This window comes from Meles meles, chromosome X (assembly GCF_922984935.1).
Source record: "Meles meles chromosome X, mMelMel3.1 paternal haplotype, whole genome shotgun sequence".
Taxonomy (NCBI): domain Eukaryota; kingdom Metazoa; phylum Chordata; class Mammalia; order Carnivora; family Mustelidae; genus Meles; species Meles meles.
This window is the reverse complement of record NC_060087.1, coordinates 4,468,696-4,494,194: the sequence shown is the minus strand read 5'-3', so window position 1 is coordinate 4,494,194 and position 25,499 is coordinate 4,468,696. Positions and strand designations below refer to the sequence as shown.

The 25,499-nt window shown below is 49.0% G+C and overlaps 1 protein-coding gene across 5 annotated transcripts in view; it reads right to left on the bottom strand.

Moving 5' to 3' along the window:
* The window catches only part of STS (steroid sulfatase), a 156,808-nt gene that overhangs the window by 38,797 nt on the left and 92,512 nt on the right, over positions 1-25,499 (bottom strand). For all 5 annotated transcript variants that reach the window (XM_045996301.1, XM_045996298.1, XM_045996299.1 and 2 more), the window contains one exon: positions 21,963-22,099. In XM_045996301.1, the coding sequence (XP_045852257.1) occupies positions 21,963-22,099 (137 nt within the window). The remainder of the gene's footprint in view (positions 1-21,962; positions 22,100-25,499) is intronic.

The window sequence follows — 25,499 nt, the reverse complement described above, 5'->3', positions numbered from 1 at the left end:
GTCAGAGGTCCACAAATATTATTTTTCAGCAAGGTTCTCAAGGTATAATGATACCAATTCATACAGGATGATAGTTTCGAATTACCGACAGTGGGCTGGAGGATAGCTTATAAATGAAATGTGTTATTTCCAAACCTTTCTCACATTGTCCCCTGAATGAAACAAATACAGAAAATAAGCCATTTCGGGAACACTTGGCTATTTAACTGGGACAACAAGAGCCAGCTTATCATAAAGCAAGAACTTCAGACCCGAGTTTTGTAAACCGGAAGGACACAACTTGGAAACGTACGGACGCAGCTCCTTCCTTCTCTGGGTGTGAATGTGGCTTCCAGGGGAAGCCTAAATTTGACAGAATTCTTTATTCCGTTTATTCATTCCACAAACAAGCGTTAAACTGCTGTCCAGAATGAGACAGTGACCCTCCATGCAGGACAGAGAAGGCTTCCCCACGCACACGCCAATTCTACGTCTTGCCCAAGAGAGAGGCTACCCCATGGAGCTAAGGGCTCAGGCTCTGCCTTCTGGCTCCTACTAGGAGCAGACCTGATTTGAATCGTCTGTCCCTGGCGGGCTCAGTGGGGTTCTTAACTTCTAAATCAGAGAGGAGGATGTCCAATAGTGAAAGTGTTGCCCATAGGCAGAAAGGAGCGGAATTTCAAACCACACAGACCAAGATGGTCACGCTATGATTGATCAAGTCACCCTAGTTCTTACAATGGAGTCAAAAGACAGGCTTGCCTCCTTGAAGACTGGTGATTTCAGCTGCTCTGTCTCTGTCTTTTCTCCTACAAGGCAGGTCAGCCGAGACAAAATATTGGACTAAAATGCCGTGAAGTAACCATTTACCTTTTCAGAAGCACCGTTCTCATTAAGGGGAAAAAAAAAAAAATGTCTCAAGCAGCCAGACAACATGAGTAATTAAGAAAATTTCCACCTACTCAACGTGACCCCAGGGAACACGAGGAAACCCTAAAAAGGGCCCCCCAAAACTATTTTAGGAAGTGTTTTATCTGATCAACAGGTTAATGGTGGGACGGAAATGATTCCGGGGGGTTAGAAGCTGAAGATAAATACACGAGAGTCGCTACTGACAGTCCGTCAGGGTGGCCCGGACTCTCTGTGGGGTGTGTGCCATGCCTGACGTTGTTCTAGAAAGTTGGCTTTAATCTGTGTCCTCATGCTCTCCCAAACCTATTACCGACCAGCACAGAGAAATCTGACTGTCAGTGGCCCTAGAAAGGCAATGCTTTGTGAGCTGCCATGGGATTAGACGCAGAGCCAAGATCCCATTTATCAGGACACATCTGCCAACGCGCAGACATTTACTCTCTCTCCAGTGGGAAGCAGTACCCGCCGAACGCAGGCAAACTTGACTTAGTACTTTTTCCAGAACAAATGGTCAAGATTTCCAAAGCTTTGGTCCCGATCTTCTCTATGACGTGGAGCTCAAGAGATCCCACAGATGGGGCATTGGAAAGCCTATGAATTATCTATAGTATAAAACCAAGTTCAAACGCTTACACATTGAAAAAAAAAAGTATATGGGCAAAAATGAAATCCCTGAGATGGGATTACTTATCTCCCCTCCTTAAGTCCCCAGGGATATGGACACGATGCTCTGGCTTTCGTGCTGTGGGGGGAGAGCTGATGTCCTTTGTTATGACGTCTCATCGGTCATCTGAGGGTATCTTTAGGGAGGAACAAGCAAACTATCGTAAAAGGCACCCAACACCAGATCTTGTTTGATTCCCGTTCCATCAGACTCACCATACCCATGAACGTGGGGATCACCCTTCAGTTATCTCATGGACTTTCACATCTCCAAAGGGACATGAAAATTTCACTCAGAACATGTTTAGAAGACATCCCTCATCACTTTGCAAAGAGCTGTGGGGAGGTAAGCATCTATCAGGCCGCTTGAGGCATTCATGTAGGTATTTTGTTTTTCCTTCTTCCGGGTGATGAAGACTAACAATGGAGACCTCGTATTTAAAACACAGGTTCCCTAGCACATTCCCATCAGACATTGGCATTCTTCCAATTTTAATGAGCCGACTGACCGCCCTAGGAACCACGCTAACAGGAAGACTCTAATTCTGTCCATCTGGGGCCTGCAGAACTTCTGAAACGCTCCTACATGACACCTGTCTGTCTGCAAAGGCCATACTTTCAGAAGAAAGCGTACATATGATTAAATGATTAAGAAACACTGATGTATAATAAAAGGAGATGGTTGACACTGTACGGATTTCAAGAACTGCAACAGTCATGAGATTTGGATACAGTTTCAATTTCACACCCAACTTTACACCCAGGAAAGAAACATAGTAACATAGACTCGGGATTCTTAGGGGAGTTACCAAAGGGAAAAGCCCAGGATTCCAACGCGGCTCTCCTACAGATGACCCTCAGCTCACTTTTGCCAGAACGTCTCCCTCCAGGCAGTTCCTGTGTGGGCTCCCGTTTTCCGGGAAATGCATCCTTATTTCACGCCATACCTGGTTGTTATGATAATGTTGTGATTTCCTCCATTAAGCCTGTCTGTGCCCTCATCACAGCCGTAATGTGTGATTTATCCCCTGCACCTGTGCTCGCCATCTGGGCTGTTTCACGGCTCGACTCTGCTATCTTCTTTGTGTTAACAGTAACCTCTGGCCCACCCCCCCAACACAACCCCGGGGCATTGCATTTGCTGAAAATAATCTGAATTATTATTCAGCTCATTCTCATCCCCCGTAAGCTCACCGGGGTTCTCCTGCATCCACGAGGCAAAGGCACGCAGAAGAACAGTGTCCCCGCGTCTGTTCAGGGCAATCACACACGTGTGCGGGAGGAAGCCCAAGGCTGGCGTGCCTGTGACTCAGAGGAAGCCACTCCGAGTGCACGCTTGCGGTCACTGCTTCCCTAGCGTCCTAAACACCACAGTGGCACAGCGGACCGGGTAGTGGGGGCTCTCACCACTGCTGCAGAACTGTCTGCAAAGGGCATTTGCTCAGAGGGACCAAATGCACTTCCCACTCGTGAACCCGCCAGGCCGTTGTACTTCCTGCACGTCCCTGTCTGCTAGAAACTAAGGTTTGGGGCTTCTGGGGGGCAGCGCTGTGCCCTTCTGAACAGCCACCGGCTGAGCCTGCCCTGGGCGTTCTCCAGGCTGCATCGTGGTGGCGTGCAGGGTCCAGTCGTCACTGCTGACGCTCAAGGACACCACCCATACTCACCGTTATTTTACGAGCGGGGTCTTCATTGCTGTTGCGTTTTGTTTATTGGCTTGGGTTCTACCATCTCCAAAGCTACAGACACACAGTCCGAAATTCCACTTGCTGTCACAGACACCGGCATATAACTCGGATTCTAGGCCTCCCGGGCACACGGGCTCACACTGCACCGAGCTCCCCTCCTGGCTTTTCCCCCTCATTTATGTGACCTTCGGGTCTCCTTCTGTGTGCTCAGGCTCCCAGGGAGAGTTCAGCCATTCCTGCTGAGGCTCTGGGCAGATGGACTCTTCTGGAGGGCATGAGGTCCAGAGTGGACCATCTCAAACAGAAGCTACGGTAGCAATCGGATATTCAGAGATGGTGTGAATTCAAGTTCGCTTTTTCATCAGACTTTTTTCTCACCCATGGACTGTTTCCAAGAGCTGGCGACTTCCCCGTCAAGCCCACGCATCACCCCAGAGTTCGGGAGACAGTGCAGGGAAGCTGCACCCCAGTAAACTGAGGGTCACAGTGATTTCGAGGCATAATATGCACATTTCAGGCAAAAATGTCTCCCACATGTGGGAAATAAGAAGAAGAAGAGGCAGCATTTGTTGACTACCTGAGCTTTTGGGGCACTGTGGGCCATGCTCTGAAGACACGACTTCAGAGAGTCTGACTGATTAATGCCATGAATTCAAGCAGGTAGAAGACAGCTGTGGGGGCCATCATGTCTGATCTCCGGACCAGCCCTAGCTGGATCCTGACTTAAAAGCAACAGGTCTCAGATCTCCCCCTGATCCCAAATTCTAGCCTCACCTTTCAAATACACACAGCGGTACACAGTGCGATGTTACCCAAACACTGCTCAAACTCCCCATCCCGGGTCCTAATGCCTCGTCTTCCATGCCTAGAAACAGTAACGAGCAAATTAAACATGTTAAAATGGTTAAGTGAAGGGGCAGGAAACATTATCCCAAACACTGCTGTCCTGCACGACCCACACGGACGTCTTACTGTTTTCTGTAGCTGGTGTCTGATTTTGAATGCAGTTGTCTTTACGGTATACGGGGCAAACGCAAGAACATGGGACTTGGTCGAGTCTTAGAACCCAGGAGCTGGAAATGCACCCTCACACGGGCTTGTGCAGAAGGCGCGCAGCTGGACAGGAGCAGTCTCCCGCCTGAGGTAACGCAACAGCCCAGATTCCCCTCCAGCTCCGAGGACAAGGGGCGGCGAGTCGGCAGCGGGCGATCACGCACAGGCTACGTCCCTTCTCAAAACCGCACTTTCTCGCCTGTGAACAACACGTGAGAAAAACACCTCCCGTAAACTCATGAACCGACACGCAACACTTCAGTGAGTTACTGGAATGACCGAACGATTCCACAGGTTAGCCGCTGTCGGTCAACAAACCTTCCTCCTCCACACACAGGGGGTGGCGGCTCATGTCCGTATTCTCAAAATGCGCCCACATGTTTTATTAATCCCGTTCGAATTAATTGGGACTTGATTTCCTGGATAATTTATGATGTTACTTGGTTTTTGGAAAGGATTTATCCAACAGCATTACAATCGATTCATTTCAATTCGAGATGTAAATTCAAGGTAAAATAATATCCATCCAAGCCCGGGAACGTGAAATTAAGCTTCGGGCTTTGTAAAAACGGTAACATTCCTAGAGAGTTTATGAAATCCAGAGGTTAATGATTTATGGGCTAAATTAATTTAGAGAACCAGAATCAATATTCAAGACAATGCATCTCCAACTAAATATTACGGCGGAATGTTTGTCGGGATCGCCAGACGCGCCTTGGTCCTGCCTGGGTGACCTCCTCTGTGTTTCTCCATCCCCTACTGTGTACTTTTTACACCCCTGGGCCAAGGTTGCAAAAACCGCTTTTTGCACAAAATGGACTACTTTCCTACAGATGCAGTTTTACTGGTAACTCATACAGGAACGAGAGAGAAAGGAAGATGTGCACCGTACACGTTTCCTTTATTCTTGCTGCCCTGTCATTGGGTTTTTCTGATACTGTGATTTACGTGAAGCTTTCCAGATGTGCTTACGCGCAGCACACACACCACCAAGAATCGGTTAATGGAGAAAAGCATGCCCTGGTGAAGATAAGGATGAATCTGTCAGAACAAAGCAAGGCAAGTGAACACAGATGAGGGCAGAGTCTGGGACCAATGACGGCGATGATGCAGGATGTCTGACGGGTGTGCCAATGGGTCCGACAGAGTCACAGAGGAACAGACAGAAACTAACTTTAAGGGCTCCACCATACAAGACAGACCAAGAGAGCATCAGATGGTTCTAACTTCATGTCCCTGGTGGCCCTAATGTGTCTTTGTCTTTAGCCACACAATACTCCCCATTGGGCTCTCCGGTAGGAATTATAACCTTCACTCTTTAGAAAGTGCTGAGCACAAAGCCTGATAAATATGTTTGAGGAACTCATGTCCAGTGGGCACGAGGAGCTCCACTTTCAAATGCCAGGAGGTCACCCACATGCACAGATTCCAGATCTGTGAGCAGATGGGGACAGAGAGCCAACGAGATTTGCAGAGCTGACCTCCAGAGGCCCAGTGAGATTTGCAGAGCTGACCTCCAGAGGCCCAGTGAGATTTGCAGAGCTGACCTCCAGAGGCCCAATGAGATTTGTAGAGCTGACCTCCAGAGAGCCTATGGGATCTGCAGAGCTGACAGTCACATACCTGGATATGTCATCCTTCCCCCTAAAATAAGGGCAAGCCCTGTGACCTCTCCCATGGCTGCTATCAGAGCAGAAAGGAAACCAAACAGCAGGCCAACGGCATTTCATACAGTGAGCCTGGGAAGAGATGGCCCTGGCTTATGGCGTCCATTTCCAGGGCCACCTAGATCCAGGTACCAGCAAGGTGAGAAGAGCCCTCCTCCACATAAAATAGATGGTTTCAGTGGGAGAATAAGGAAATGGCCTTTCCGAGGCTAGCCGCTGTGGCACGGGCATGGACTCCAAAGCAAGGTCAGGAAAAATGAAGCTGTGGACAAAGCAAGCAGAGGTCACCTTTGGAGGCACACCAGCAAGGCCATCTCTTGACTCCTGGTGAGACAGGCCGGGAGGAACTCGGCAGGATACTCACGCTCTTGCAAACACAGAGGCAGGGGACTGCATACAGTCTGGAGCGGATCCTGCCTGTCCTCGCCAACACTATGGCTGTCCTGAGTCTTTCACAGTGTTCTGGTTAAGGATTCCCTTTCTCCTTCCCCAGCCTTATGGACAGCAACCGTCCTGGGCCAGCGGCACCTGAGCAGCACTCGCTCCTTTCTGCTAGAGCTGGGTTTGTGCGGAAGCAGCCCCCAGCTGGGATGCCCGCCCAGAGAGACCCCTGTGCATAAAACGACAAAGCATTTCAGAGACGGAGGCATCCACCCTATGTGTGAATACCGTTAATTCCTTCCACGTCAAAATAAATCACAATGTGCTTTGACTTCTCGGCCTCCCCTCCGTTTAGCTGCAAGACAGCAGAAAACAAAGCCCAAATGTCAAGCTGTGTCAACGAGGTGAAATGGCTTTTTTTTCCTCAAAGTCAGTCCTCGAGGCTTCAGAGATGGTCAAAGAAACTTACTGACTGTAGGCTGTCTTCTGCCTAAAGTACGGCATGTTTCCTTGCTAAAAGTCAGACGCATAAATGCACTTATACGATGGCTGTTACTGATGAGACTTGGCAACGCACAGCAGTGCCGACGAAGGTATCTGACAGGCAATTCCACCTGCCAATGATTAAAGTTAAAATCCTTAAAATGCGGTAATTTTGTCACATTGGCTCTCTCCTGAGTATTGTCTTACTTGGGAACGAAACAACGTTATGACAACAGCGTTCCTTCGACAAGCACTTCCAGTAACCGGAGAGGTGCACGTGGGCAGAAGCTACGCTTTGCCACGACGACGGGCTCAAGGCAATTCTGCAGCTCTATGTCACTGAGGACTTGTTTTACGACGTCAGGGACTGGGAAACCTCAGAAGCCAATGGGTGCACCTACAGTTGGAGGTGTGCAAAGGATGACATCGGGTGTGCAATTGGCAAGCACCCACGTTAAGTCTGGAAATGACAGACCTCTGTCCCCATGGTCACTCTCTGCATCGATGGCGTTGGTGGTGCCCGGTGGAGAAGATCTATTTTGGATCGAGAAGGAGTCCTTTATGGAAATGTGCTACTTTTTCCCTACTGCTTGGGAGCAAATAGAACAATGTACACAGTCCTGCCATAAAGAAACTGTCCTCTCCAAATGCCTTGTTCCTAAGGAAACAAGAGTCCTGAGCCATCACCGTCTCCAACCCGGAGCTCTGGCCCTGTGTTGAGAGGCGGGTCCAGTGGCTGAGCCCAGCAGCCGGCTCAGAACGCAAATGGTGAGCAACTGCCAGGCTCTGAAAAAACCTGAATTCCCGTTGCACAGGGCTCCTTGGAGATAGATGCGACTCGTACAGACTGCAGGCACAGAGTCACGCTCAGTGATCTCAGAGGACAGAGACATGGAAAGATGGCGGTCACCCCACTGTCTCACGGGCAGACAGGTCACAAGACTCCAGCCCATGAAACTGTGCCCTGGGACATCTATGGCCATGTGCCTTCTGCCTCCAGCAAACAAGCATCATGGAGTATACTGAGAGAAATGGCACAAGGGAGGCACAGAAAGACAGGAGGGAGTCGATGGGAGGTGTGCGCAGCCGTCATCATCATCATAATAGCAAACCGTGCAGAGGTCTACATACAACCTGGGCCCGCTTCAAGACATCCCAGCAACACAAGCAATGGTATAACCCCATTTTACAGACAAGGAAAGAGAGGCACAATGAGAATGATAATCTGCCCCTGCTTCCAGCCAGGAGCTCCCGGGGGTGCAGCAGAACCTTAAGCTTCAGGCCCCAAATTTCCACCCTTCCCTAGCACCGCGGCTGCCAAAACATGCACAAGTCACGTGTCACGAGGCCATGCATCCCGCTCAGTCCCATCATGGATGCAAATGCATGGTCTTGGGTCTGGATTCTACCCTTGCCCCTTCTCAGCTGAGAGAGCCTGCTGGGGCACGCCACTTCCCTCCCACATGCCTTGCTTTCCATATCGGCCAAGTGGACTAGTGAGGGCCCGTCCTCAGGAGACCGAATGAAGACTCCTGACGCCTGGAGAGAGAAGGTGTCCCGAGTGAGGACCAGGATGCTTATTATCAGGAGCATCTGTGTCGTTATGGCAGGGGCAGCTGGTAGCGGTGTGGCCATGGGACATTGGAATGACGGAGAGAAACCAGAAGAGCCAGAGGGAGACGTGAACACATGACCCTGAGCCACCCATTTAACACAGCCAGGAACAGTCCAGATCCCTAATGGCTTTTGGCCAATCATCTTATTAGGCGGAAGAAAGAACCGAGCTCACGAATTGCTTGCTTTTCATTAAATCATATGTTCGCTAACATGTGAGAAATGTCTTCTAATGATCCCTAATTGTTCTCTCCCCGTGCTGAATGCGAAAATCAATGTGGCTTTAACACCGGTCATTGAAAATCCCGGAAATGAGACCGACACACGTTAGTTTCTGCCTCCTCCCTCTCCCTAACTCTCTTTGAAAGTGAAACAAGTAAGTAGATGAACTACAAGGAGAGGCCATCAAGGGGGAGCAGTGCAGGGTCCCGGGAGCACACCCAGAGCTCTGGGACGCGGGTGGGATCACCAGTGAGGTCAGGATGCCCCATGGCATCAGCCACGTGCTTCCTCCTTGCTGCTTGGGAAGACGAAGCAGAGCAGCAATGTCCTGTTGGGGGCATTTGGGGACAGCTGCTCCCGTATAAGATTCTGTGCCCCTAGGCAGGAGCAAGAACACCTGCGGCGGACAGGTGGTGGGGGAGGGGTGCAAGAGACCCTCCTGCGTGTCCTCATGTACTTTAGCACCAAATCCACTGGTGATGACACAGGGATGAACCGTCAGCACCGCCCACTCACAGAGCAGCCCTTCCCTCCTGAACCACCTCGTGCTGCTCACCCTGGGACGTGACCACTGGTCGACACCTACCAGGCTGACAGTGGCCGTGGGGGCCTCATTAGTGTGAACTCTGCACACGCTTTGCAGGAAGAGTCTGACCTGCTGCCTGCTGCCCAGAGGCAAAGTGCAGCACTGGGATAGCACGACCCATCTTCCTCAACAACCACGCCAGCCAGGAGCGCTGACCACCTGAGACCAAAAGCTGTAACAACGAGCGAATGGTCACACACCTGTTCCTTTCCATACTTCACATACCTCACTGTAAAGCATGAGACCATACACACATTTGGAGGAAACACAAGGGAAAAGATACATAACTTTCTAGGTAGAAAAAGCCTTTTTAAAGCCCATCAGCAATCCCCAAAGCCAAAGAGGAGAGGCACTCAAATTTGACCACAGAAATTCACCACAAAAGGAGTCTACAAATAAAATGAAAAGACAAAAAAGCAGGAAAAAAATTTGTAACATACAACAAATAAACTATTAATGTCCTTCACATGTAAAGAGCCCATAGAAATCAATAACAAAAATGACAGACAACACGATAAAAAGCACGGAAGGGATATGAGAATGGAATTCTTAGGAGGAAAAACATAACTGCATGGAAATGTATAGTTTCAACTAAAGGTGTAACTGGACGGAAAGCTGAAATGGTGAAATAGCAGTTTTCACCTGAGAAACAGAAAAGTAAACATCTTTTCCAAATCATAATACCTAGAGCTGTTGAAATTATGAGAAAATTAGCATTCACACACATCATCAATGTGTGTCCCCCTGTAAAGGTTAAAAAAAGACAAGATGTTTCAGACAGTACCTACTAAAATTTAATTTTCTAAGACCCTTTGATTCAGTACTTTTAATTCTGGGAAACATGTCTTTCAGGAATGTTCCACCAATTCACAGAGATAAACAGAAGAGAATCGTCACCACGGTGCTGCCTCAAACAGAAAAACAAAAACTTGGTAGCAACTACACTGTCCCTCCTAGAGGAAAGCTTCAGTAAGCTGAAGTTTAAGAAATACGATGTGGAAATCGAAATGCTAAAGTTGAAAAACAGCCCAGTATTTACTTGGGTGTTAAAGGAAAATGGCAAAAACCCATGCGGAGAGTTTGCATAAAACACTCTTAATAATAGGACCATGTCTTAATTTATTACATGATATTGGCAACACATGATATTACATGATTTTCTACAAAGCAGTAGAATCTTTGTCTGAGATCGTCAGTGAGGCTGCCCATCACGGAGAAGGCACGTCCGTAATGTCACTTGGGTCTGTGTTCTTTGGTTTTGCTCGTGTCTGATTACTTTGTCAATCAGAAAAACAATTACAATGAGGACAACATTCAAATGGATGCCAATGGACAGGTACCTCCAAGCTGTCCTCCTGAGCTCTGTGCCCCCAGGACTCAGCGGTTGGCTCATCCTGCCACAGGACAGCCTCTGGATGGACAGAAAACTGTCCCCATACAGAAGCACAGAGGGAAGCAAGATCCCACATCGGTCGGTGTCATCCCGCACCGGCCGCGTCCTGCATACCACTTACAAGGGAGTCCTCGAACATACATCTCAGAAAGTGACAATCACGGAAAATCCTGGCACAGCTGATTTTATTTTCATGTACGCTAAATTCATTTATTTTTTCTTCACGTCTGGAAGGTGTACGAACTTCAATAAAATTATATTCTAGGAACAACATCCCATATAGGATGTTGAGGAAGTTCTGCATTTTAAAAATATGTGTTAAGCATTCTGACCTACCTCCACGGCACATTTCCTGAATTCTTTTGCACACGCCCTGAAGCTTAGTGCAAACCTTTGCAAACCAAGCATGTGATTTCTTTATACTATCTCTTGATTAAATCAGCTTGGCGACCGTGGAGAGAAAATTATACCTAGGTAGGTCCGTATTAGACGTCCCTTTACAGTGCATGCATTATCCTCACTTCCTAGATGTCTTCCTAAAGTTTCCGCAACCTCATTAGGTATCCTGCATTCAGGTAAACAGTGCTCTCCAGGAGCGATTTCACTTCTCTCCTGGCTAGGTCTGCTGGAGCAAAAAATTTGTCCACTAGGCAACACAGGGCCTGGGAAGAGACTGTCAGTCGGCAGGGTCTAGGTCATGATTATCTTGGTAAGAAGGGCTTACCGGGACAAGACTGGAGGTCGTCTTTTATCTGACTCAGAGCTGACATACCACGCTAAGGCTATACACAAGATTTGATAGTCTGGGATAAGCTAGTAGAGTTCCTTGTTTTGCTGCCTTTTCCAAAAATCAATCTCCGGGGCACCTGGGTGGCTCAGTGGGTTAAGGCCTCTGCCTTCGGCTCGGGTCATGATCCCAGGGTCCTGGGGTCGAGCCCCGCATCGGGCTCTCTGCTCGGTGGGGGGCCTGCTTCTTCCTCTCTCTCTGCCTGCCTCTCCGCCTACTTGTGATTTCTGTCTTTCAAATAAATAAATAAAATAAAATAAAAAAGAGTCTAAAAATCAATCTCCACTTTGGGGAATTAGCATCCCATGGAAGTTACTCAATTAAACAGATTTAACAAACTCTGCCCAAAAAGTGTGCTATTCACTGGGTGTGATGCCAAAACAATGAACACTGTTATGCTGTAAATAAATAAACGAATAAAAAAAAAAGTGTGCTATTTAAGATGCACCTGGAGAGACACAGGAGGTCAGAGGACCCCGTGTACACACACACACACACACACACACACACACACACACGCACACACCCGCCCCCAAGCAAATTAAAGTCTGCTGAAAAATTTCAAAAGGGAATTTTCAATGAAGAGAAGCACCAGTGTGAAAATAAAATCCAATTTGTTGCTTGAGTTGAGTTTTAATAATTGTGTCAGAGAAGCCTTGGGATTCAGAAAAAGCCAATGCTGGCTGAATTGTTAAAATACACTCTGTAAGTAAACTGAGTGCTAAGGTTAGCAGCGGCAACTTGGAGAAGACTGGACGGCCTCGGCTCTTCACCAGCGCATCCTGGGACTAGGGGCGTAAGAAAATGTGCTGACTCTGCCGCATAAATGACAACAGACTTTTTATTTGTTTAATTAAAAAAAAAAGCCAAGAGAAATGTCTGCTTTTGTTAAGAATCCATATAATATGGCATACATATAAGAATCCATACAATATGTCATATATAACTTTAACAGGTTTTCTGTATCATTCATTATATTACTGAAGCTTTTCTTGGGGGGGTAATTATTGTTAACATTATGATTTCAGAAATTGTAACGCTCAGTGCTACAAAGTATGTACTGATCTGACACACTACGTTGACACAACCAACTCCCTTTCCTAGTATTTATCTTTTTTTTTTTTACTTTTTAAATTTCTTTATAGACATATAATGTATTATTAGCCCCAGGGGTACAGGTGAATCACCAGGTTTACACATTTCACAGCACTCACCATAGCACATACCCTCCCCAATGTCCATAACCCCCTCCCCCTCTCCCAACACCCCTCCCCCCAGCAACCCTCAGTTTGTTTTGTGAGATTTAAGAATCTCTTATGGTTTGTCTCCCTCCCTTCCTACCCCCAAAACCCCCCAGGTTGCATCTCCACGTCCTCATATCAGGGAGATCATATGATAGTTGTCTTTCTCCGATTGACTTATTTCGCTCAGCATAATACCCTCTAGTTCCATCCACATCATCGCAAATGGCAAGATTTCATTTCTTTTGATGGCTGCATAGTATTCCATTGTATATATGAACCACATCTTCTTTATCCATTCATCTGTTGATGGACATCTAGGTTCTTTCCATAGTTTGGCTATTGTACACATTGCTGCTGTAAACATTCGGGTGCACGTGTCCCTTCAGATCACTACGTTTGTATCTTTAGGGTAAATACCCAGTAGTGCAATTGCTGGTCGTAGGGTAGCTCTATTTTCAAATTTTTGAGGAGCCTCCATGCTGTTTTCCAGAGTGGTTGCACCAGCTCGCATTCCCACCAACAGTGTAGGAGGGTTCCCCTTTCTCCGCATCCTTGTCAGCATCTGTCCTAGTATTTATCTTTTAATCCATTCCTTTGTACACATGCGTTCTACACCTCAGGGATTTTCTCTTTAGTTTAAGTAGCTACTATAAGTGCCTTTAAACTGGTTTGTTACCAGGATTTTGCGTTATCTTTTTTGACATCAGGAAATTTTAAATTTTACATGAGTCTATCAATATTGTCCTTCACTATTTATTTATTTATTTTGCTTTTAGAGCAAATATTTATCTATTTTGCTTTTAGAAAGAGCTTGATCAAGCATATCCTGGATAAGTAAAGCCCAATGGTAATGATGTTCCTGCATTCTTTCATGGGTCAATTTTCCAAACTCAATCTGCAAGGGGAGCTCGGTTAGATGAGTGGGGGACAGCAGCACAGCACAAAACCAGATTAACAGCAGACCAGGTGTCATATGCCACCTCCGAGAGCTTGGGTAAGTTACTCTAGTTGCCGAAACTACAGCTCCCTGAGAAACTGCCTTCTTTGTCTGGACCAGCATCACTTTTTTCCTCTTCTCTTCGTCTTTGCTATTTTCATCATCATCTTCGTCTTCATCGTTCTTTGTCATCATTTTCTTCACCACAACTATTATCTCCATCACCATCACCTTCTTCATTATCATCACCTTCAGCACCATGACTACGATCATCATACCATCACCGTCATCACCATCATCACCATCAGCATCACCGTCGTCACCATCGTCACCATCAGCATCATCACTATCACCGCCATCACCATCATCTTCTTTGCTATCATCATTACCATCATCACCAACATCAGCAGCACCATCACCATCGTTATCATCACCACCATCATCACCATCACCATCGTAATCATCATCACCATCACCACCATCATCATCATCACAACCATTATTGTCATCACCATCACCATCAGCACCATACCACCATCATCACCATCACCATCAACACCACCATTATCATCACCACCATCATCATCACCACCATCTTCTTCACTATCATCATTACCATCATCAGCACCATCACCATCATCTTTACTATCATCACCATCACCACCAGCATTAACATCATCACCATCACCATCATCATCATCATCACGACCATCACCACCATCATTACCATCACCACCATCACTATCATCACCATCATCTTCTTCACTATCATCATTACCATCATCAGCACCATCGGCAGCAGCAGCATTACCATGATCATCACCATCACCATCATCACCGTCACCACCATCATCATCACCATCAGCACCATCACTACCACCTTTTATAAAATCACCATCACTACCATCCCATCATCATTACCATCTTCACCACCATCACTATCACCACCATCACCATCATCTTCATTATCACCATCATCCTCATCTTCTTCAAAATCATCTTCATCATCCCTCATCCTCTTCACCATCACCACCTTCATCATCATCACCATCATCTTCATTATCACCACCATCACCATCACCTTCATCTTAAAAATCATCATCATCTTCATCACCATCACCACCATCATCACTGTCCCCATCTTCCTCTTCAAAATCATCACCTTCATCACCATTAACCACCATCATCATCATGACCCTCATCCTCATCTTCTTCATTATCATCACCTTCATCATCACCATCACGATCATTACCATCACCTTCTTCACGATCAACATCACCAGCATCACGACCATCACTGTCATCTTCTTCACCACCATCATGATCATCTCCATCACCGTCATAACCACCAACATCATCACCACCATCATGATCGTCTCCATCACCATCACCACCATCATGATCATCTCCATCACCGTCATAACCACCAACATCATCACCACCATCATGATCATCTCCATCACCGTCATAACCACCATCATGATCATCTCCATCACCATCATAACCATCATGATCATATCCATCACCGTCATAACCATCATCATCACCACCACCATCATGATCATCTCCATCACCATCATAACCACCATCATGATCATCTCCATCACCGTCATAACCACCAACATCATCACCACCATCATGATCATCTCCATCACCGTCATAACCACCATCATGATCATCTCCATCACCATCATAACCACCATCATGATCATCTCCATCACCGTCATAACCACCATCATCACCACCACCATCATGATCATCTCCATCACCGTCATAACCACCATCATGATCATCTCCATCACCGTCATAACCACCATCATCATCACCACCATCATGATCATCTCCATCACCGTCATAACCACCATCATCATCACCACTATCATGATCCCCATTCCCATCATCTTCATCACCACCACCACCACCATCATCATCATCATCACAACCACCATCTCTTTTCAGTGCATGCAATACACTAACTACAATGCCAGGCACCACCAAGGTAATCATAATGTCTCCCAAAGTGTAATCATCCTATGGCAATTAACATTATTGTCTATTCTTAGCTTGAATATTCTTAGCTTGAAGTTGTCTTGAAAGGCCAACTTCACATTCACATGAGATTCTCTTTCTGGGCTTCCTGTTCTTCTCCATCATTCTGTCTAGTCTGGAGCCAGGGCAATCCGGCTTCATTTATTTATTTTTATTTAAACTCTACAGAGCACACTTTTAAACACAATGCGAGTGAAAAACACATTCAAGAATTCACAACACATCCAACCTTGGTTGCAGAAGACTGGAGGACGTACTTGTTCCACATAAGAAGCTTATGACTTTTATTACAAAAGGCTCCAACGTTCTGCTTCCCACTACATCAGAGTAGGAACGGTCCCGAGCACAGTCCACTGCAACGTGCACCACAGCTACAAGGTGACAATGAGTCACGCGTTCTGAGCATTTCACTCTTAATACCGCCTCCACGCCATGGAGCTGACAGATGGGGCTGTGCTGTACAGAGCCGGAAGCCAGCATGCTTTGTGTGCACAGACCACCTCCCTGCCTCCCTGAAACCTACTGAAAACCTGGAACTTTGGCTGGTGACCAACCCTTGAAATAATTTTCAGGTCTCCACTGAGCGTTTGATAAAACTGGAAGCTCAGTTAATGAATGTGTGGTCCATAATGGCTCTACTTGCTCCCTCTAAAGCACACCATTACTCATCTGGGGTCTTGTGCAGACATCAACCTCTACTCTGAAAGTTATTGAAGCTAATCAGCTATTCCAGTCACAGGGGAGCGGAGCCTGGTGTCTTTTATGTGCATGCACTCACAAGGAAGGAGCCGGCTGGATGCCCTGGCTCTCCAGTCCCTTGATGTGCTTGACGCAAGAAGCTTGACTTCTTGTCTTTTATCCAAACCCCTAAAAGCATCCCCCACACCTGTGCATACCTGAAATGGTTCCACTACTGCCATGTAAACACTTTTACCTCCTCCCAGGTTTCCAACACATCATGTTTGGAGGTGCAACCCATCCCCTCCCAAGCCACTAGCCCGCCATTCTCCTCCTCCTCATTCCCCTGCCATGGCCTGACACGTGGGTCACTCCCTAATGACCCAAACTCCAAGGCTGAATTGTCTTTTGTGATACTCTCTGGCAACATTTCAGTCAACAGTCTATTCAATGATCCATCTGCTGCCTCAACGCCGGACTGAAAATTACCCAATTGCCCATTCTGAGCCAACACCTGACTCCTGGTCTCCCTCCAAGCAGAACACAGACCAGACAGAGTCCAGTAAGTTATCCCCCTAACCACATCCCTCTGTGCTTCTTGAAGGAATACCCCATCCCCACTGACCCCGAGCTCTTCAAATATTGCTCGCTCCGGTGCATCCGACAACCCTAACGTTCCTAGTAGCTAAACCTATCTGAGTCGTTTCACCTCTTCCTAGTTGGAGGTGACTGTCTTTTGAAGTATTCTGATAACCCCACTCCTACGCTTCTTGGTCTTCTACTCTTCTTGTTTTTCCTTTGGGGAAAACTCTTCTTGGTTTTCTACTCTTTTTGTTTTTCCGTTGGGGATTATTTCTGTTTTGCCCTTCCTCTGAATGGTCAACCCGGCCTTCCATTTTCAGTATGCCTCAGAGGCGAACACATTGTTTCCACGCTTTAGAGGGAGGCCCCGTTTATCAAGAAAAGGAGCATTTAAACACTCAAGACAGAAAACTGATGTCCTGAATCCCAAAGGAAATATCCAGCATGGTGGCCCAGACTACATTCCTCAGAGGACAAAAGAATCACAGAAAGAATGTTACCGTTTCGTTTTTTAGAGCCTGGATGTTAGCTGATGAGAAGGAGAAACAGGGAAGTTCATCTCTCAACTTTCACCTTGGATTTCAATGGAAGGAAACCTTGAGTTGCGACCTACTCAAGTGTTTTCAGTATCTTTTCAAAACACGCTTATCCACTCCCACAGGTGGACCTTCATGCACACGGGTAAAAGCAAGTCACACTTTACTAGCAACCTCAGCACCTTGGACAGGACTTTGCAAGTCTCAGGCGCCTGACTCCCGTGATTTCACCCTTAAATATGATTTTTGGGGGCCCCTGCTATGCTCCTGGTCTGCAGCATTCCAGAAGCAAATGTCTTCTACATGAACCCAACCAGAGCACTTTGGCCCAGGCACATGGACCAACTAAGTGAGGGATTATCCACAGGGTCTCACAATGGTCTTAGAAAGAGTCCATGTTTAAAGGGAGACTCCATTAGACTCACGCCCAATAACCCAAACCTTGGTTAGAATTACGCCATAGGTTTGAGGGGCTCTGACCAACACCCAAGTCTCCTCATGTGCTTGTGTTCCTAGAGGTTCTTGGGACTATCCTGACCTGCTAAATGAGACCTTCCAATTTTTTTTTTCCATTCCTCAAGATGGATTTGATGTGTGACCACAAATACCACGTGCTATGTGCTCAATTCTACGTTGGACATGGAGAAGCACGTCGGCCACGTGCTGTTTTCCCCTTCTGGTTGGCTGTGTGTTCCATCCCTGCACCCAGAGAAGGTGGCCCTGTCCAGCCCCATGGAGGGAAAGGCCAGGAGAAAGGGACAATCAGAGCATCAGACATAGCCACCAGCAGGTACCACATCACAGATACTGGGCAACGGAGACCTCGCTCCTCAAGACTTCTCCATGCCAACAGCAAGGCTGGTGGTGCTTCTGCTGAAGAGAAAAAGCTTATGGTTTTGGTTTGAAAGAAGGAAAAAAAAACCCTCGTCAGCCACGCAATCCCAACCCTTGAAGTGGCAGGGACTTCTTTCTTAGTTGAAAGGACCGATCTAAAGCCCGAGATTTATAGTCATTCACCCCATTGTGCTCGAGATGCATCTCCCTTTGTAGGACCCAGAACGGGCTAGTGGAATCCCGAGCAAGTGCTGATTGATGATGCCTTCCCATGGCTCTACCAACGGCACGGGGCTCTGAATGAATGCTCAATGCATGCAGATTCCGCCCGACAGACCGGAGATGTCGTCTGGAACGGTACAAGGCACAGAGAAGAAACCAGCGGCAGCAACCACGTCCGTCCCTCCGTCTGCTCCCTGTGCCCTGGTCGCCTTCACAGATCCCAAGGAAGAATCACTCCATTTCCAGGTGAGGGAGAACAGCTAGGACGGCACGGCCTCATGATACCGGGTGCCCGTCTGAACGCACTGATGTGGCTTATTCCTCCCCAAAGCTCTACGTCTTCAGAATTACTTGGGATTGAAAATTACACTTTGTGAAGGCGCCCCAACTGTCCCCAGGATAGGAGCGTGGGGGTATCCTGCCAACATGACATGGTGGGCTGTGTGCACTGGCCCCATATGCCTGTCCGACCCCTCCCCAAACTCTCGAGAAGCACATCAGCATTTTGGCTGGGACACGCATTCACCTCTTTCCACGCTGCGTTATTTTTGGATCTCCTGGAAGAATCTTAAATCCTCCATGGTTCCTAACTTCCCTTACGTCAGGGGCCGTATCAGCATTACTCACCGCTTCCAAAAGAGAAAATCAGTCTCCCATATTCAACAAACGTGCGTAATGCAGAACGAGCTCATTCCCTCTGGCTGATGGCTGGCCATCCGGCACTTACAAGGTGGCCTTTCCCATTATAGGGAAAGCGGTGGGACCCGGTGAAACCACCTTCACGGTCTGGGGAAACACCTGCATTCAGGTTCCTGCTCATCACGTCTACTGATTCTGTAGGAAATACACCTGAGGCAGGCAGGTGCGTCAGCCTCCCCCCACCTCCCCCCCCCCCCCCCCGCCAGCCTCACCTGCCTCATCCTCAGAATGGGGACAATAAGCACTCCGCCTCCCACACCGGCACAGAGGCACCACCTCCCACACCGGCGGCCCACCACACAGAGGACGGCACGTGTTCAGACTCCCCGCACCAGCAGTCCCTGAGATCATGAATGAAGGCTAACCACCCGTCGGTTCCTTAGAGGGAGTCTAGATCCAGGATGTGAGTCCCCCACGTGGGGTCCGTGCAGGGCCCCTTCTGTTGTCCTTGAGTCATACCTACCCACTCACCATAGCTACCCAAGATGGTGCCATCCCTCAGCTAAGAATAAGGCAAGAACACAAGGACGTGGCGTGGGAACGGCCATGGAGGGAGCACAACCAAGTAATGAAGGTGTTTGTCTTGACGATGCCTTTCCCGGTACAGGGAACCCTGCAGTGGAGAAAGCTGGTTCCACAGAATGAGGCCATGTCCAACAATATTGAAAGAAAATGCTCCAAAAGGCAGAGACGTGCCCTCTGCCGCTACCCGCTCCCCTCTCATGGGGCTCTTTTGCAGGAGGCATCATTTTCAAGCAAATATGCCCATTTCATTTTATTACGTAATTATTCAGAACGCCGCAGTCCGGTCAGCCTCATAAGGAAAGGCTTTTCTTGGAAAGAAGGGATGTTCCTGGAAATGCCCAGATGCGCGGGCCTGGTAAAATAGCAGAAACGCCCCGACGCATGGATGTCACTGCTTACGGGGAGGACTGCATTTTTTGGCAAAAAGAAAAGCACAGAATCATCTACAAATGGGACATCGGGTTCTAACGCAGCCCTCAAAGACTGGAAACACGCTCTGTTTCATTCTCGAGGGGACCCGGAGGGGAAAACACTGAATGTCAGACTTGCTCATGAGTTAGGGCACGCATCTGTGGCAAGATAATGGAATAAAAATTCATCAGTCCGCGGGACGGTACCAGCACGAGCCCGCGTGTTACCCCACAAACGGAGTCGTCCAAGAAACCTGTCCCTTAAAATCACCAGCCATCAAGAAGGTGAAATGTTTTACTGAGTCACAGCACAAAGTTGTGGAACACGTTAAGGGATTCACAGGCAACATTTCAAGAAGCAGAAACAAAGAGAGGCAGGCTCGTCCTGGTGTCCAGGACAGCCCCAGGCCAGGCATCTGTCCTGTCAGTCTCGAAAAGGGGAATGTTGTGCTTTCGTGAACCCCACCATTCATCACAGCGACTCCCTCTCCATTCTACAGAATCAGAGACCCTCAGAGAAGAAAGAAGCCGAGGGCTTGCCTCCTCTGAATTCTTCACATAAAGACGACAGGCTGGAAGCCTAACTACTTAAGACCTCTGTCAGATTCGTGGACACTGTGCATGGACAGCCAGAGGGAGCACGAGGGTCCTGTCCCCTTGTTTCTTAAGACAGCGGTCCTTTTGAGACTTAACAAAATGGAACAAACCAACACTTGTTCTTCTCATCGTCCCCAAAAGCAAGCAGCATCACATTCAATTTGCAGCTCAAAACCAAATAAACAAAAAAATGCTCCTTGGCAACGGTCAGCTTATTTCCAAATCATGTAGATGAAAGAGTTAAAAACTACCAATTTGGTGCACCGAAAAAACCCAGGAAGAATGAGAAAAGGAAAAAAAAAAAGAGGAAAGGAAAACAAACACAGGAAAATCGTAAGCAACCTGTGGACTGGTGACATTGAGACCACGGTGTCCCCTTTTGTCCACAGGGATTGCACAATATCCACACAAGGGACAGTGTCACCGGCAAAGACAGGCACTGCGTGATGGGTTCAGACCCCTGGTTTCCCATCCCTTGGCTTCCCCGTCACACTACACAACACACCCAACATCGCTCGGGTCTGCCAGAGAAAAGCCAAGACGGCAGGGTCAAGGTGATCTCACGGACACGGAGAGGACACTTTTTTAAAAAAAATAAGAAGTCTTCCCAGCAGCTCTGGAAACACAATGGCACATTTTTCGGGAAGAGAGTAATTTTCTTAGGAAGGAAGAGAAGGAACACAAAGAACAAGACGGTGTAACGGTCCTCACGGGGGCAGCCACAGAACACCAGCCCTGGATGAAGGAAACACAGGGGCCATGGCTCCAGACAGAAGGACATCGCCAGGAGACCTCGCAGCGGTGTGCCCCGGCCGTGCGCGCCTGTGGTCTTCCGCGTCCCCAAACCTACCACTTACCTAATGTCGCTGTAGAAGACACAGCGTTGTGCATGTTTCCTTGTTAACAGGATCCACGATGGGAAAGCGAACACCACGTTGGCCCCTTGTCTCCGTTCACCTGTGCTCGCCGGCCCCCAGACCCCGTCTTCCCCCGGCACTGAGCCGCTGGCTACCGCAACCACGCTCTTGGGGCTGAAGACGCTGTTTATGCTCCATTTACCTTTCTGACTTACGTTTCAGTACCTTTTTCAAAAAAACCCCAAAACCCATCTGCTGTCTATACAGGCATGGGGCGCGGAGGTGGCCCTTCCCAGGACGCGAGGGAGAAGGAGGAGGACTCACAGACGCCGTGAGCACCCACGGAAGACACACACACACATACCAACGCTCCAGTCCATTTCCTCAACAGCGTCGCCGTAAGCGCCGTGTTTGCTTTTGCCGGCGAAGTCCTTGGAGGAGAAGAGGGCCGTGTGCACGTGCAGGAACGACAAGACCAGGAGGAACGGCGTCCTGGCGTTCCTGCAAGAGGAGAGAGTGCACAGCATCATGAGCACGTGGGCCCCGTTCCCACCACCATCCAACTAGCATGACGTGAGGCTGTGTGAAAAGTCAGGCAGCACCACACGGTGACGTCCAACATTGCACGTGTCCTCTGGAGAATGGACGTGTGCACAACGTGCCTATGAAGAGAAGAGTCATGGTCACCCTGTCCGGGCAGAAGGCTCACCTGCTATGTTCTCAACACGTTTCCCCAAGGACATAGCTCTGGAAGGAATGTCATGGGAACAGCCTTGAATTCTATTCTTCCTTCTCTATACAGTGATGAGTAGGAACTCAAGAGCCTTCAGAAGCATATTCCCTTTGGAATATGTACGCACACACACAAGCTACTGCCCGGTACACCCCCATTTCTTGACTTCTTACGGCAGCACCCGTCTCCCCCATCTAATGCCAAGTCAACCGTTCCGCCATATTGCCCACCTTCTACTACCGAACTCGTCTCCTCCAATAAAGGCCCCACCGTCCACACTGACGTTTTGGAAGTTACCGGGAACATTCTTTGAGCTCGTCCCAAGCGATAAAAAAGTGTCAAGTTATTGCAGAAGCATTTCCTCGTTCAGTGTGTATCAAAACAGCCTGTGTTGTAACGGGCGAGAACACGCAGCTGGGAGAGAGCTGTAAGTCACACTGCCAACGGGGGGGCCTTGTTACAACAGTCAGGACTGTGCGGAGTGTGCGAAGGTCTAGGGGTTTCACCCGAGTCTGCTGAGAGGGGTCGGGAAGTCCCAGCTCCTCCTCCTTGCCAGGCGCTGATCTCTGACCAATGCACTTTGAGGAAGCCCTTTGGTTTCATGGAAGCAGTTCAGAGTTCACCTTTGTCCTGGAAAGCGCCAGAAATGCCTTTCCGTGTCAACGGCGCTGTTGTCCAAGTGCCCTTCTGATGGCTGCTGGGCACAGACAGAGTGAAGGACGGACTCGACTGATGGTGGAAGCCCCCTTCTATGGGGGCGTCCACGAGCACACCGCTTGGGTTCGTTCCATCCCCATAACGCCTTATGGGGCCATCCTCAGACCGGCTGCTCATCACCCTTTATATGGAAGGTGGCTCCTTGCACACGGAGGTTCCCTTTGCCTTTTGAAACAGATCATCAGCCTGAAACTCAAACTTTACATGAGCCGGGTCCCTGCTGGTTCACGACCAACTTGGGCACGTTACTGTGGACCATCTGGGTGTCCCTTCAGAGAGGCAGGGCTGCTGCTGATTTCTGTCACTTTCCCTTTCCAAAAGAGCATGCCAGAAAGTGACCTGGTTATTATTCTACAATTAAGTAAAAAAGCCCAACCGCCCCTCCCCCCAAAATCACCAAAAGCCAACCAGCAAACACGTGGAAACCTTGAATGTGATCTACAGCACCTCTCCACGCCAAGTGGGATTTGCACGAGAATCCAGCCCCGAGACGTCTGGTCTACCAGGACTCCTGCCCGTTACTTGTCAGAAAGGGAAGAAGATGCGTTCACATTCAGAGGGGCCCACGGCAGCTGCCGTCCACGCTTACGGTCAGCACCGAGGATGTCTACCAAAGCGTCGCTCTGGCCGCCTGTAAGAGCAGATGCCCTCCAGGACCCTGGCAGAAGGGACACCAAGACGTGACAGGGCACCGACCTCTGTCCCCGGGGCCTCCCGTCTGAGTCATCCTGGGGGAGGTTTCCCCACACCTGGACACACTGCGGCTCCTTTTCAAGAGGCAGACAATGGCCCTAAAACCCGGCTTACAGTCCCCCAAGTAAACACGCCGTGACACCCTCCCTAGATGGACAGTGACATGACCTACGGGTACCATGTTGCCCTCCTCGGCTCTCCTGCTTCTTTGTACATTTAAAGGACAGGAAAACAGGTCGGGCAGCTCAAAAAGTCACCCTTCCATGCTCGTGTGTGATCAGAGCGGGTGATACGGGATGCGGCAGAGACTGTGGTGACGATGAGGAGGGTTCGCATGCCCGAGGGCTTCCGAGAAAATAATCAATACATAAAAGATGTAGAAGGAAGATCCCGCCATCGGCCTCCATCCCAAGCCGGGGCATTCTGAAATGTGAGGCCAGAAGGAATGGACGGGACGATGCCGTTGGCTCAACAGGCAAACCAGGGAGCCTGACGTAATCAGCATCCACGGCCCGGGTGCTCGAGAGCGGTCAGCGCACCACGGAGTTCAAGCCGAGCCCCAGAGCGGGACTCTTATCCTGCAACGTCCGTGGACCCTGGGCGGAAGGGGAGAAGGCAGTCCCCGTGCTTATCACCACACCGTGCAGTATTTCTAGAAGGTTCTCTGCTGTCATCTCTCGACAGAGCTGTGTTTCACCGAGCGGCTTGGCCCTGCCGACCCCAGCCCAGGTCCTGGGTGTCCACGTGCCGTGAGGAGGTTTTAGAAGCACCGGCAAGCCTGGAAAATGCAGAGACACGCAGCAGTGTGCAGAGCTCCGTATGGCAAGGATGGACCGTGCAGGAACAGAGGTCCGGTCCCTGGTGCACAGCAACGGGCCACAAGCCCACGAACCTGCACCTGCGGCAGCTTTGCACACGCCCTGGGCTGGGCCTGGCAGCCTGCTCTCCGGCGAGCAAGTTCTCACGGAGCAGTATCGTTCCCGGCACAGAGAGCGGGTCAGGCTGGTGGGGGCGGTCTGGGTCTCCCTTCCCTGCGCTCTGAAAACGCAGGACACTCCATGGAGTCGGGGGCGGGAGAGTTCTCCCGAACAAAGTCCCGAGCTGTCTGCCAGAGCCATTCAGCACATCGCGCTTTGGGAAGTTGACTGCCACCGTCTTGCAAGCTGTGGGAAGAGACCGAACCTTCTCCCGCCCCGTGCCTTTGCTATGTTTGTGAAAAATACAGAAGGCAGGTCCTTGCCTTCCTGGCAACCTGCAATCATTTCAATCCCGGAGTCAGAAGACGGACGTCCCATAAACGCGGAGTGAAAACGCACGTGAGCAGATAGTGAAGCCGTTTTTTGTTATGTTTTTTTCCTGTCTGCCACGAAGCTCTCGAACAGAATATTCCTCACCCAAGGGCTGAACCTTATCATGCCACCAAGATCCAAAATTGACCGGCATCGGGCGTAGCGGGAATGCAAATGGGCACGTCTGTGGGTTCGGTATGGGAGCCCTCGGAGGCTGCTGATGCCGGTGATCACAGGAGGCACAAAGCAGCAGATGCCGTCAAGTCACCCAGCCCACGCTGGGAACACCACACGGACGCGTACACATTAAGATTGCTTTGTTCCCGTATGGCCGACATGGTCCGAGCCACTAAAACCCCAGAGCTCAGCTCTGCCGGGTCCTGCCGCCGGAACGCAGCTTGAGCTCAGAACTTGCTCCCAGAGAAAGGACGATTCCAGGGGTTCAGCACCCGTGAGTGGTTTCCACCAA